Below are 13505 nucleotides of genomic sequence, written 5' to 3' on the forward strand. Positions count from 1 at the left end.
CTATGCTTCCTGGCTGATGTTTTGGTCACCTTTGAATGCTGGCGGTGCTTTCACTCTAGTGGTAGCATGAGACGGAGTCTACAACCCACACAAGTGGCTCAGGTAGTGCAGCTCATCCAGGATGGAACATCAATGTGAGCTGTGGCAAGAAGGTTTGATGTGTCTGTCAGCATAGTGTCCAGAGCATGGAGGCGCTACCAGGAGACAGGCCAGTACATCAGGAGACGTGGAGGAGGCCGTAGGAGGGCAACAACCCAGCAGCAGGACCGCTACCTCCGCCTTTGTGCAAGGAGCACTGCCAGAGCCCTGCAAAATGACCTCCAGCAGGCCACAAATGTGCATGTGTCTGCTCAAACGGTCAGAAACAGACTCCATGAGGGTGGTATGAGGGCCCGACGTCCACAGGTGGGGGTTGTGCTTACAGCCCAACACCGTGCAGGACGTTTGGCATTTGCCAGAGAACACCAAGTTTGGCAAATTCGCCACTGTCGCCCTGTGCTCTTTACAGATGAAAGCAGGTTCACACTGAGCATGTGACAGACGTGACAGAGTCTGGAGACGCCGTGGAGAACGTTCTGCTGCCTGCAACATCCTCCAGCATGACCGGTTTGGCGGTGGGGTGGCATTTCTTTGGGGGGCCGCACATGTGCTCGCCAGAGGTAGCCTGACTGCCATTAGGTACCGAGATAAGATCCTCAGACCCCTTGTGAGACCATATGCTGGTGCGGTTGGCCCTGGGTTCTTCCTAATGCAAGACAATGCTAGACCTCATGTGGCTGGAGTGTGTCAGCAGTTCCTGCAAGAGGAAGGCATTGATGCTATGGACTGGCCCGCCTGTTCCCCAGGCCTGAATCCAATAGAGCACATCTGGGACATCATGTCTCGCTCCATCCATTGCACCACAGATTGTCCAGGAGTTGGTGGATGCTTTAGTCCAGGTCTGGGAGGAGATCCCTCAGGAGACCATCCGCCACCTCATCAGGAGCATGCCCAGGCGTTGTAGGGAGCCTCATTTTGACTTGTTTTAAGGACATATCACAGTTGGATCAGCCTGTAGTGTGGTTTTCCTCTTTAATTTTGAGTGTGACTCCAAATCCAGACCTCCATGGGTTGATACATTTCATTTCCATTGATAATTTGTGTGATTTTGTTGTCAGCACATTCAACTATGTAAAGAAAAGTATTTAATAAGAATATTTCATTCATTCATATCTAGGATGTGTTATTTTAGTGTTCCCTTTATTTTTTTGAGCAGTGTATATAATTGATATAAACCATCATCCTATGGATCTTAGACATGGTGCTTCTCTAATAACTTGTGTAGGATGAACATTCCAGTGTGTAGGCAACAAAGCACTGGCAGAAAAATACATAGCCTACCTAAAAATTACATTTCCACCACATCACATTCATCATTAGTTGAAAACCATGACTGATGGGTCATTTAAAAAAGGCCAATCTTTGATTTCTAGGAAAAAATACATTTCTTTCAACTTTAATGGCATTAAAGTAACATTTAAAATCAGGGCCAATGCATTTGTTTGGAAGACAGTAAAGGAAGCAACAGTACCATTTGAAAAGGCTAATTTACATCACAATGCTACGTGTGGCTTGCATTGGAATCACTGGACCTTGTCGTGTCCTAAGGAAAAACATGATCATGCGTTAACAGATCCGTGGCCACCCGGAGGACTGGCAGCAGAAATCGAGGGCAGTGGTTCCCAATCTTTTTCGGTTACTGTACCACCAACTGAATTTTGCTCTGCCCAGACAACCCCTGAAGTACCCCCTCATGTGCATTTTACAGTAGGCCTATGGTCTCATGAGTCTTCTCAAGTACCCCCTGTGGATAGGCTAAGTACTCCCAGAGGTCCTAGTACCCCTCATTGGGAACCACGGATCTAGATAACAGAACCAGTTTGCGAATTGAGAGACATGGCCACAATATAGTGAAAAGATGATACATGAGAAAGCCTTTCAAAATGATACCAACATTCCTGGTCTGGTAGTTGGGGAACATCTCACCTTGACACATTTTCTGATCTTGAGAAAGACACCATGGATGTAAAGGCTTGGCAATTGCAAATAAATCATATCTTAAATATTTTTAAAGTGAAATCCCAATGGAAATGCACATGTAAAAAAAAAAAAAAAACATTTCAAATTACTTTACAAAATGGACAGTCATTGTTACCGCAGACCATCTTAACGGTTTGCATGGGTCCATGGGTCTTTAGCAAATTGTGCTCGACTACTAGCTTCAATAAAGAGCATATTAAGGCATTATTCCCATGGCATTTCCAGGGGTATTGTCAAAGGTTTAACTGAAGTAACCAAAACAATCTAAAACATTGATACAAAACTAACCTCAAATTCACATGATTGTAGAAAATACATTAAAAAATCTCAGTAATTCCCAGTTCTTAAGTCACCATCTCAATCTCTGCAGTGCTACATCAATGTCATCCTACTCTGGTTCAGAATGAATGACCCACCCACCCCAAGAACCATACTGGTTGTAGTTCCTCAAGTCATTGTTAAAATAAATTATAATTTAAAAACACTCGTTAAACTGCTCCATCATCAAGGCAAGAATCCTAACTTGAGATGTGCACGTAACTCAGACTTTCGTAAATCATGAATTGAGGTCTGCATAACAGTGCAACAATGTGGTATGTGCATTGATCTCAAGTTAGGGTTCGGACCTCCGGATATAAATACCATGCATAGTTTCCATTAGCCAAGGTTATCGGACCCATGAGAACTCTGGTGCTTCAGAAACTTCTGCAAGGAGGAAAAAGTCTCTGTACACTCAGTGCATTCGTACAGCACCTCTGCTGGACCAATTTTTTCACCATTCCCACCCTTGACATCGTCAATGTCCCCATGACCCACTAAATCCTTTACATTGTCTTGGTCAGAGTCCAGGTCTGGATTGGAGTCAGCAGTGGGAGATGCCCGTCCTTCCATGTCCATTTCCCCCCTTGACTGACTTGGGTGAATCTCAAGATGGCGTCCTAGAGCAGAAGAACTCCGGAAGCAACTTGGACAGTGAGGGCACTTAACTATTTCACTACCTGGTTCCCTTTTGTGGTACCGCAAATGCCGTTGGTACACACACAGCAACCCAAACTTTTTCCCACATTGGTCACACTTGTAGTTCCTCCGTACCTTAGGAGCAGCGGACACTTCTCCAGTAGATGTGGTTTGCTGATCTTCACCATTGTCACTGTCCAATTCTGCAACAACACTGTCTAAAGACTTCTTGGGTTTTATTTTAGATGACACATTCTGTTCCAACACATCAGAATTCAATTGGGAACCACCATCTGGTTTAGAATGCAATGCCAAGTACTTAAGACTTGGCTTCTTCTCTAATTCAGGTTTGTGATACATGGCTATATGCCTCCGGACATCACAGCGTTGTGGAAAATGTTTCCCACAGAGAACACAAGTGTGAAGAGTCCCCTTGTGGGATCTATTGTGCCGAGACAGACTACTTGAGTGACTAAATACACGGTGGCAGTGCTTGCATGGATGTAATTTTGTCCCAGAGCCTTTTTTATAAAGTGGGGGCCTTCCTCCCTTCCTTGCAGGTGCTTTTGTTACGATGCACTCAATGCGAGTATACCTTTGCCACTTTTTTACAACTCTTTGTGACTCTGAATCCTTATTTAACTTGTCAATTTCTTCCTGTGTTTGATGGGTAAGATGATGCTCCTTCAAGTCTGTTAACTGCTGGAAGCGATCTCCACACAAACCACAGCGGTATGGTCTGAAAGAGGATGGTGTTTTGGAATCAGATTTGCCATTGTGGGTCTTCACATCGACAGTTGCGTCACTGCTGTACTGTTTGGTCACATCGGTAGTAGGGGTGCCGCTGCTGTATTGTTTGGTCACATCGGTAGTAGGGGTGCCGCTGCTGTATTGTTTGGTCACATCGGTAGTAGGGGTGCCGCTGCTGTACTGTTTGGTCACATCGGTAGTAGGGGTGCCGCTGCTGTACTGTTTGGTCACATCGGTAGTAGGGGTGCCGCTGCTGTACTGTTTGGTCACATCGGTAGGGGTGCTGTCGCTGTACTCTATGGTATGTGATAGCTCATCTTTCTGAGACTGTTGCTCGATTTTGGATGAAGAGTTCACAGATAATGGTTTGTCTTTGGAATGACTGAGTAAGTGGCTCTGCATGTCGGAGAGCCAGAAAAAACACAGATTACACTTCTTACAGGGATATGTTTTCTGTATTATGTTCTCTTGACCATTGTCTGACTTCCCCATTTGTTTGAGCCCCAGCGATCCATGCTGCTCTTTTTGATGAGCATACAGGGTCTCTTGTTTCAGAAAGCGTTTTCCACACTGACCACAGCAGTAAAATATTTCATGGGCATGTTCTTGGAGATGTTCCCTTAGCCTCTCTTTATCTGTGAAGATCTTGCAACACAAGGTGCACTTATAACCTTGCTCTAAATTCCGATACTGTTGATGGTGTTGTAAACTCAGCTGGTTGTTAAACGATTTTCCACATGTTTCACATCGGTACTGTTTTAGAGGAGAGACACTGCGGCACTGGGAGTGAGATACTGTGTTAACGCGTAGATCAGTTTTGGCTGGCTTAGTTGTAAGTACAATGGTCTTTGAATTCTGATAAGGTGAAGGAGTTGAAGATGGCTGCTTGACAGAAGGGTTGTTTGATGGTCCAGATCTGTCAACCACTATGAAAGTTCCATTTTCGTGGAGAGCATACTCACGGGGAACTTGAAACCCATTGGGTAAACTGTCAAGGGAAAACGAATCTGTTTGTTCATGAGTCCTGAGTCGTTCATGAACAGTAATGTGTTTAACCAAGTCAAGGTAGCGCCTGAAGCCATCCCCACATTCTGTGCAGATGAAGGCATCAACATCTGGTTCAGCGGAGCTTACGTAATCCATTAGGGTGTATTCAATTATCAAAGTTAAATGTTAAACATGGTTAGTTCCATTCTTCATGAGCACCTTGTTTTGTAGAACTCTTCCTTTGTCTGGTCAACAACTGAAAGAGAAAAAATAAGTTACTACTTTACCAAACATATGGTGTAGGTGCTGGTCCTGACTAACTATAACAGTTTTATTACAACACCATGAGTAGGAACAAAAATGATTGGATGCTACAAATTTCCAAGCCTCTCCTGCGCTGCAAAGCCTCTCCTGCGCTGCAAAGCCTCTCCTATATCAGCTTTCAATTCTGTTAAAAAGGCTGACACCTTTTGAAACAAATTAATTCAGTCTCATTCAAATTAGATGGAGACAATTGACACCTGTATTGTCCAGATACTAGCTCCTCCTATTATCAAAACAGCCTAAAAAAGAGCAGCCAAACAGTTACCTTGATCGAAACCTTACTTTGCTTCCAATACCCTCAGGTCAACCATTTTGAGAAGCTTTCGCCACACCCAGTAAGGGTTGATGAGTGATCAAGTTTTATGTGACAGTAACTATCAAACACATTTCAGAGATGGGTAGGAAATGGACATGCTAATGATTAAAATTATGCTCTTTTTTAACCCAGTCTGATGCAAAACATGAAAGTCCACTTTTTGTAGTAAAAAAAACGTCATCCAACGGGTTTCCCCATGACAAAAGTGAATGGTACGCGCACCCTCAATCTTCTAAGCATTTAGACTCGTGCTTTACAGCGCCTTCAAGGCGGCTTTACAGTGAGGTATATGGGACACTTACAGCTTACACAGAGTAAAAAAAAAAATCAGCAGGTCCATGACAACATTCGTGTCTCTTGAGTGTGGCAAATGTGCGCATCCATTTTGGCTGCATGTCACATCACTTCTATCGTTCACTTCGAGATATTTCCATTAGAGGTCGACCGATTAAATTAGAATGGCCGATTAATTAGGGCCGATGTCAAGTTTTCATAACAATCGGAAATTGGTATTTTTGGGCACCGTTTTAGCCCCAATTTTTTTTATACCTTTAGTCTTTATTTAACGAGGCAAGTCAGTGAACACATTATTTTCAATAACAGCCTAGGAACAGTGGGTTAACTGCCTTGGTGGGTTAACTGCCAGAACGACAGATTTTCACCTTATCAACTCGGGGGATCTAATCTTGCAACCTTACAGTTTACTGGTCCAACGCTATAACTACCTGCATCTCATTGCACTCCACAAGGAGACTGCCTGTTACGCGAATGCAGTAGAAGCCAAGGTAAGTTGCTAGCTAGCATTAAACTTATCTTGTAAAAAACATAAATCATAATCACTAGTTATAACTACAAATGGTTGATGATATTACAAATGTATCTAGCGTGTCCTGCGTTGCATATAAATTGTTGCAGTGCGTATTTGAGAAAAAGGACTGTCGTTGCTCCAACGTGTACCTAACCATAAACATCAATGTCTTTTTTAAAATCAATACACAGAAGTATACACAGAAAGCAGGCCATATTAACCAGGTGAAATTGTGTCAGACTCAGGGTACATGCAACAGTTTGGGCTGCCTGGCTCATTGCGAACTAATTTGCCAGAATTTTATGTAATTATGACTTAACATTGAAGGTTGCGCAATGTAACAGCAATATTTAGACTTAGGGATGCCATCCGTTAGATAAAATACGGAACGGTTCCATATTTCACTGAAATAATAAACGTTTTGTTTTCAAAATTATAGTTTCCGGATTCAATCATATTAATGACCTAAGGCTCGTATTTCTGTGTGTTACTATGTTATAATTAAGTCTATGATTTGATAGAGCAATGGGCGATGGTAGGCAGCAGTAGGCTCGTAAGCATTAATTCAAAACGCACTTTAGTGCGTTTTGCCAGCAGCTCTTCGCAAGCACAGCGCTGTTTATGACTTCAAGCCTATCAGCCTAATGGCTGGTGTAACCGATGTGAAATGGCTGGCTAGTTAGCGGGGTGGGCACGAATATCGTTTCAAACGTCACTCGCTCTGGGACTTGGAGTGGTTGTTCCCCTTGCTCTGCATGGGTAGCACTGCTTCGAGGGTGGCTGTTGTCGATGTGTTCCTGGTTCGAGCCCAGGTAGGGATGAGGAGAGGGACGGAAGCTATACTGTTACACCGGCAATACTATAGTGCCTATAAGAACATCCAATAGTCAAAGGTATATGAAATACAAATGGTACAGAGAGAAAGTCCTATAAATACTATATTAACTACAACCTAAAACCTCTTACCTTGGAATATTGAAGTCTCATGTTAAAAGGAACCACCAACTTTCATATGTTCTCATGTTCTGAGCAAGGAACTTAAACGTTAGCTTTAACATGGCACATATTGCACTTTTACTTCTCCAACATTTTGTTTTTGCATTATTTAAACCAAATTGAACATGTTTCATTATTTATTTTAGGCTAAATTGATTTTATTTATGTATTATAGTAAGTTAAAATAAGTGTTCATTCAGTATTGTAATTATCATTATTGCAAATAAATAAATAACGGCTGATAATCAGTATCGGCGTTGAAAAATCATAGTCGGTCGACCTCTAATTTTCATAGACCATCTCTCACACTACATAGCTAGCAGCTTGGTGCCTGGCTGTTTTCCCAAAAAATATATTTGTTACATTGTTAAAGTTCCACAATTGGCCTAGCTAAACTATTAGAGTGGAGCACAGCAACATGCGGTTTCCAGACATTAGGCTACGTTAAAATGTCTGGGCTTTATTGCATACAAGTACAATCATTTTAGCTTAGTACCCGCTCTAGGAATAATGCAGATCATATTTTTACAGATGGAAGATGTTAGCAATGACAGATTACCAATGCATATATAGTAACTACTCTGAGGAAAATGCAGCTTCCCATAGGCCTATTTGTGTCTGAGACATATTCAAATTAGCTAACCAACTAAATTTCATAAGAATCACTTGACAAAAGTGAGGAGAACCATGGAGTACGTTTACATGCACACTAATAATTAGGGCTGTGACGATACCACTACTACAATATTTTTTCCATGGCAAAAATGAAGACACGAAGCAGACCAAACTCTTTGGTCCTTTAAAAACCTGATGTATGTGAAATATTGTGTGCTATAGCTTGGAAAATAAATAAATAAATGTGACTCAATGACAACATAATCATGCTTGTTTCCAACACTAGGGCTGATTTCCTAAAGAAATTAAATATGCTTTGTGTGCGTTTCCTTGCCACGTTACTAATGAGTATTGCGATACTGGTATCATCCCGGAACTACTAATAACTTAATTTTAAACTGATTATGGTAATACTCAAGAGTTCTGCATTACTCATGTAAACACTTTCCTCTGATTATCTTAAATCAGCGTAAGGTCCTAAGCAAAACAAGCATAAACCGTTAAAACACCTAGTTCTTCATAGAATTTGACTTATTCTTGCATTTAATTATTTACCCTGAAGAGGGAGCTCTTTACATAACAATCGGAAATCGGTATTTTTGGGCACCGTTTTAGCCCCAATTTTTTTTATACCATTAGTCTTTATTTAAACACTTTTAACTTGCCTTAATGCATTACAGCAAGACTGGACAATATCACCCAACGCAACTAAACCTGTCAGAGAGGAGAGTGAACTACTGTAAACCTACTGTTACTGCGTCTACGGTGAGTGCTGAATAGATAGAAGCTTGCCAGCTCAGTAAAGTGCCAAAATGCACACCGGCCATATACTGTTACTTGAAGTGCCATGGAAGGGTGTTGGGTATCGTGACAAACAATGGATGTAAAGCAAGTGCCGTTCTGAGAACGTTAAACTCTGGTAACCTCACAGACCTTTAGTGAAGCCCATGAAAACTGGTGTGTTATACAGTGCATTCGGAAAGTATTCAGACCTTGACTTTTTCTACATTTTGTTACGTTACAGCCTTATTCGAAAATGTCTTACGTTACTTTCCCCACCCAATCTACACACAATACCCCCTAAATACAAAGCAAAAACAAGTTTAGAAATGTTGGCAAATGTATTCAAAATAAACTGAAATATCACATTTACGTAAGTATTCAGACCCTTTACTCAGTACTTTGTTGAAGCAGCTTTGGCAGCGATTACAGCCCCGAGTCTTCTTGGGTATGATGCCTCAAGCGCGGCACACCGGTATTTGGGGATTTTTGCCTCAAGCCTGACTAGTCTCCCAGTCCCCACTGCTGAAAAACATCCCCAAAACATGCTGCCGCCACCACCACCACCACCACGCTTCACCGTAGGGATGATGCCAGGTTTCCTCCAGACGTGACACTTGGCATTCAGGCCAAATAGTTCAATCTTGGTTTCATCTGACCAGAGAATCTTGTTTCTCATGGTCTGAGAGTCCTTTAGGTGCCTTTATGCAAACGGGCTCCAAGCGGGCTGTCATGTGCCTTTTACTGAGGAGTGGCTTCCGTCTGGCCACTCTACCATGAAGGCCTGATTGGTGGAGTGCTGCAGAGATGAGAGAACCTTCCAGAAGGACAACCATCTCCAAGAGGAACTCGGGAGCTCTCTCAGTGACCATCGGGTTCTTGGCCACCTCCAATCAAGTTGTAGAAACATCAAGGATGATCAATGGAAACAGGATGCACTTGAGCTCAATTTTGAGTCACATAGTAAAGGGTCTGAATACTTATGTACGGTATCTGTTTTGTTTTAAATTTGCAAACACTTATAAAAACCTGTTTTCTCTTTGTCATTATGGGGTATTGTGTGTAGATTTATATTTCATTTTTATCCATTTTAGAATAAGGTTGTAACTAGAGGTCGACCGATTAATCGGAATGGCCGATTAATTAGGGCCAATTTCAAGTTTTCATAACAATCGGAAACAGGTATTTTTGGACGCCGATTTTTTTTACAATGTTATTTAACTAGGCAAGTCAGTTAAAAACACGTTCTTATTTTCAATGACGGCCTAGGAACGGTGGGTTAACTGCCTTGTTCAGGGGCAGAACAGATGTTTACCTTGTCAGCTCAGGGATTCAATCTTGCAACCTTACCGTTAACTAGTCCAACGCTCTAACCACCTGATTACATTGCACTCCACGAGGAGCCTGCCTGTTATGCAAATGCAGTAAGAAGCCAAGGTAAGTTGCTAGCTAGCATTAAACTTATCTTGTAAAAAACATAAATCTTAATCACTAGTTATAACTACACATGGTTGATGATATTACAAATGTATCTAGCGTGTCCTGTGTTGCATATAATCGGTGCAGTGCGTATTTGAGAAAAAGGACTGTCGTTGCTCCAACGTGTACCTAACCATAAACATCAATGTCTTTTTTTAAATTAATACACAGAAGTATACACAGAAGTATATATTTTTAGCTAAAAGCAGGCCATATTAACCAGGTGAAATTGTGTCACTTCTCTTGCGTTTATTGCACACAGACTCAGGGTATATGCAACAGTTTGGGCTGCCTGGCTCATTGCGAACTAATTTGCCAGAATTTTACGTAATTATGACTTAACATTGAAGGTTGTGCAATGTAACAGCAATATTTAGACTTAGGGATGCCATCCATTAGATAAAATACGGAACAGTTCCATATTTCACTGAAATAATAAACGTTTTGTTTTCGAAATGATAGTTTCCGGATTCAACCATATTAATGACCTAAGGCTCGTATTTCTGTGTGTTACTATGTTATAATTAAGTCTATGATTTGATAGAGCAATCTGACTGAGCGATGGTAGGCACCAGCATTCATTCAAACAGCACTTTTGTGCGTTTTGCCAGCAGCTCTTCGCAATGCTTCAAGCATTGCGCTGTTTATGACTTCAAGCCTATCAACTCCCGAGATTAGGCTGGTGTAACCGATGTGAAATGGCTAGCTAGTTAGCAGGGTGCGCACTAATAGCGTTTCAAACATCACTCGCTCAGACTTGGAGTGGTTGTTCCCCTTGCTCTGCATGGGTAACGCTGCTTCGAGGGTGGCTGTTGTCTATGTGATCCTGGTTCGAGCCCAGGAAGCGGCGAGGAGAGGGATGGAAGCTATACTGTTACACTGGCAATATTAAAGTGCCTATAAGAACATCCAATGGTCAAAGGTATGTGAAATACAAATCGTATAGAGAGAAATAGTCCTATAATTCCTATAATAACTACATCCTAAAACTTCTTACCTGGGAATATTGAAGACTCATGTTAAAAGGAACCACCATCTTTCATGTTCTCATATTCTGAGCAAGGAACTTAAACGTTAGCTTTCTTACATGGCACATATTGCACTTTTACTTTCTTCTCCAACACTGTTTTTGCATTACTTAAACCAAATTGAACAGGTTTCATTATTTATTTGAGGCTAAATTTATTTTATTGATGCATTATATTATGTTAAAATAAGTGTTCATTCAGTATTGTTGTAATTGTCATTATTACAAATAAATAAAACAAATCGGCCGATTAATCGGTATTGGCTTTTTTTGGTCCTCCAATAATAGGTATCGCCGTTGAAAAATCGTAATCGGTCGACCTCTAGTTGTAACGTAACAAAATATGGAAAAGGGAAGGGGTCTGAAAACTTTCCGAATGCACTGTATTTCATCTTTGCGAAGGGTATTCCTCAAGCTCTGTCATTCAAATGTTTTCATAGGTACAAACGATATAGCATGTTACAAAGTAGCGTGTCGTAGCTAAGTTTTAATATATGGGCTGACACTTGTCAGAGACTGGTTCATATTCACGTTTCACCACCCCCATTTCCATGACGAGTGCTAGTCAGCTAACTAGCTGTGTGAGAGTACTTGACACTGTTCACTGAGGATTAGTGCCACCTGGTATCCTTGGGACATCCCTACGCTAAATCCTACCCATAACCCCTGACCTAACTCGAAACGTATCTGCTTATCTTAATCGGCGTACAGTCAAAATCCAAGTAAGCATGCACCAAATAAAACACTTGGTTTTCTGAGCAATCTTTCGATTTATTAGGACACGTAAACAGCTAACAAATCGGCTTTCCGGCTGTGTATTTGATCCGAATCAAATAGGCTTTGCAAACATGAACACTGTCACGCTGCTGGGACGTTTCTTTTTATTATCAATTTCTGCATTTATTTAAGTCCCATCAGGTAGCCTGATTTCAGTGTCCATGTAAACAGGATTTGAGAAATGTATTGTTTTAAAACAAACTATTATGTTAATCTGACTATCCACGATAATCGTAGTGTGTGCACGTAACCGTGCTCATTTAAGTTTCTCCTTTCAATTGACAACTACCAGAATTTAGTGTCTACAGCCCTACACTCAATGAAAACATATCTAAATAACAAAACATAGAAAACTTGTCAAGTTCATTGTTTTCCAACTGGCTAGCATGATGCAGCTCAGTCTTCAGAGACACATTTTTTTGCTGCAATCTCTGCAGTTTATCCTCCTTTCCCTTGAATAAACACCCCCGCCACCAATAAAAGTTTTGGTTTTCTGGTGCTTACATTGAATGTTCTTTCCTAAAAAAAAAATAATGAAATCAGCTTTCTGAGGTACCCTTGTAGAGCTGTTTTAAACACAATCCATACAGATTATTATTATTTTTTATTCCAGCTATAATAATATAAATGTTGGCAGATGTATTGGTTATCATGAACATTTACAAACTAAAAGCAGATCCAAACATCTCATATCGGTCAGGTTCTACCAAATAGCTAACTTTACAGTTCATGAGAACAGTTATGTAGTTTGTACAGTTATGAAAAATAAGTCAGTAACAGTTGAAAACGCTGATCATTTTTAAAAACATGTAATCAGCTAGCTAGCTATCCATACTCAAAAATACACTAGAAGTGTCCATTTTGAATAAGTTGCGTAGCTACATGAACTGTATTCTTATCTAAACGGGGTTAGATAGCTAGCTAGATACATTTCACAACCCTGTATGCCCAGATATATTTTTGTATATATGAAATAAGTTCACTAGATACCCTTATGACAGTCTGGCCAATGGCCACATAGTCAGTTAGCGATTCTCTGCATGTGTAGAGCCAGAGTTAAAGCATCGTGACAGCTGTCTTGATACCAACAAAATGTCGGGCTGCTGCTCGCCTCCAACTCTACAAAAGTTATTTAGCTAACTACGTTGTTAGAGAGAAAAAAACAATGTATTTAAACGAAATGCGAACATGTGTGTGAAATGCATTGTATCTGGCTTGTAAGGAGACAACCAGGTGACAACAGCAAGATAGCTAGCTCAATTCTTCGCTTTTGTTTGCGCAATGATGCCACCGCGACTACTACGTTAGCTAGCGTAGATTGCGCGAGGCCTATCTGACCGTCCATGAAGCTAGCTAGCAAGGTTAGGTATAACTTGTATCGGATCGAACTCTGGAATGTACTTACCACATTTCTAAAGTCCGATTAGGTTAGACTTTCTCTGCCCATTCTTTATATCGCTCCACTTATGTTACATTGTGAATCGTGTTGTATCCACCCAGTTCCCCGCTAGTTAGCCCCATTTTTTCTATATAGTAATTATAAGAATCAGGGGAGGAGAAAGGGGCGGAGACCATCGGCTAGTCTTCTTCTTTTTCTTTTGTATTAAGGC

At 41.1% G+C, this 13505-nt stretch overlaps 1 protein-coding gene across 1 annotated transcript; it reads right to left on the reverse strand.

Moving 5' to 3' along the window:
* Positions 1-1475: 1475 nt before the first annotated feature.
* On the reverse strand, positions 1476-13462 carry LOC110510492 (zinc finger protein 271). Its single transcript, XM_021591865.2, has 2 exons — positions 13301-13462; positions 1476-5029 (listed from the first exon to the last, which is right to left on the reverse strand). Exon 2 carries the CDS (start codon positions 4927-4929, stop codon positions 2737-2739), a length of 2193 nt encoding a protein of 730 aa, XP_021447540.2. The 5' UTR covers positions 4930-5029; positions 13301-13462; the 3' UTR covers positions 1476-2736.
* Between the last annotated feature and the right edge of the window lie 43 nt (positions 13463-13505).

Source organism: Oncorhynchus mykiss, chromosome 3 (genome assembly GCF_013265735.2).
Source record: "Oncorhynchus mykiss isolate Arlee chromosome 3, USDA_OmykA_1.1, whole genome shotgun sequence".
NCBI lineage: Eukaryota > Metazoa > Chordata > Actinopteri > Salmoniformes > Salmonidae > Oncorhynchus > Oncorhynchus mykiss.

What these genes read in the sequence shown, in the direction of transcription:
- LOC110510492 (XM_021591865.2), bottom strand. Translation starts at nt 4,929, where the DNA reads ATGGATTACGTAAGCTCCGCTGAACCAGATGTTGATGCCTTCATCTGC.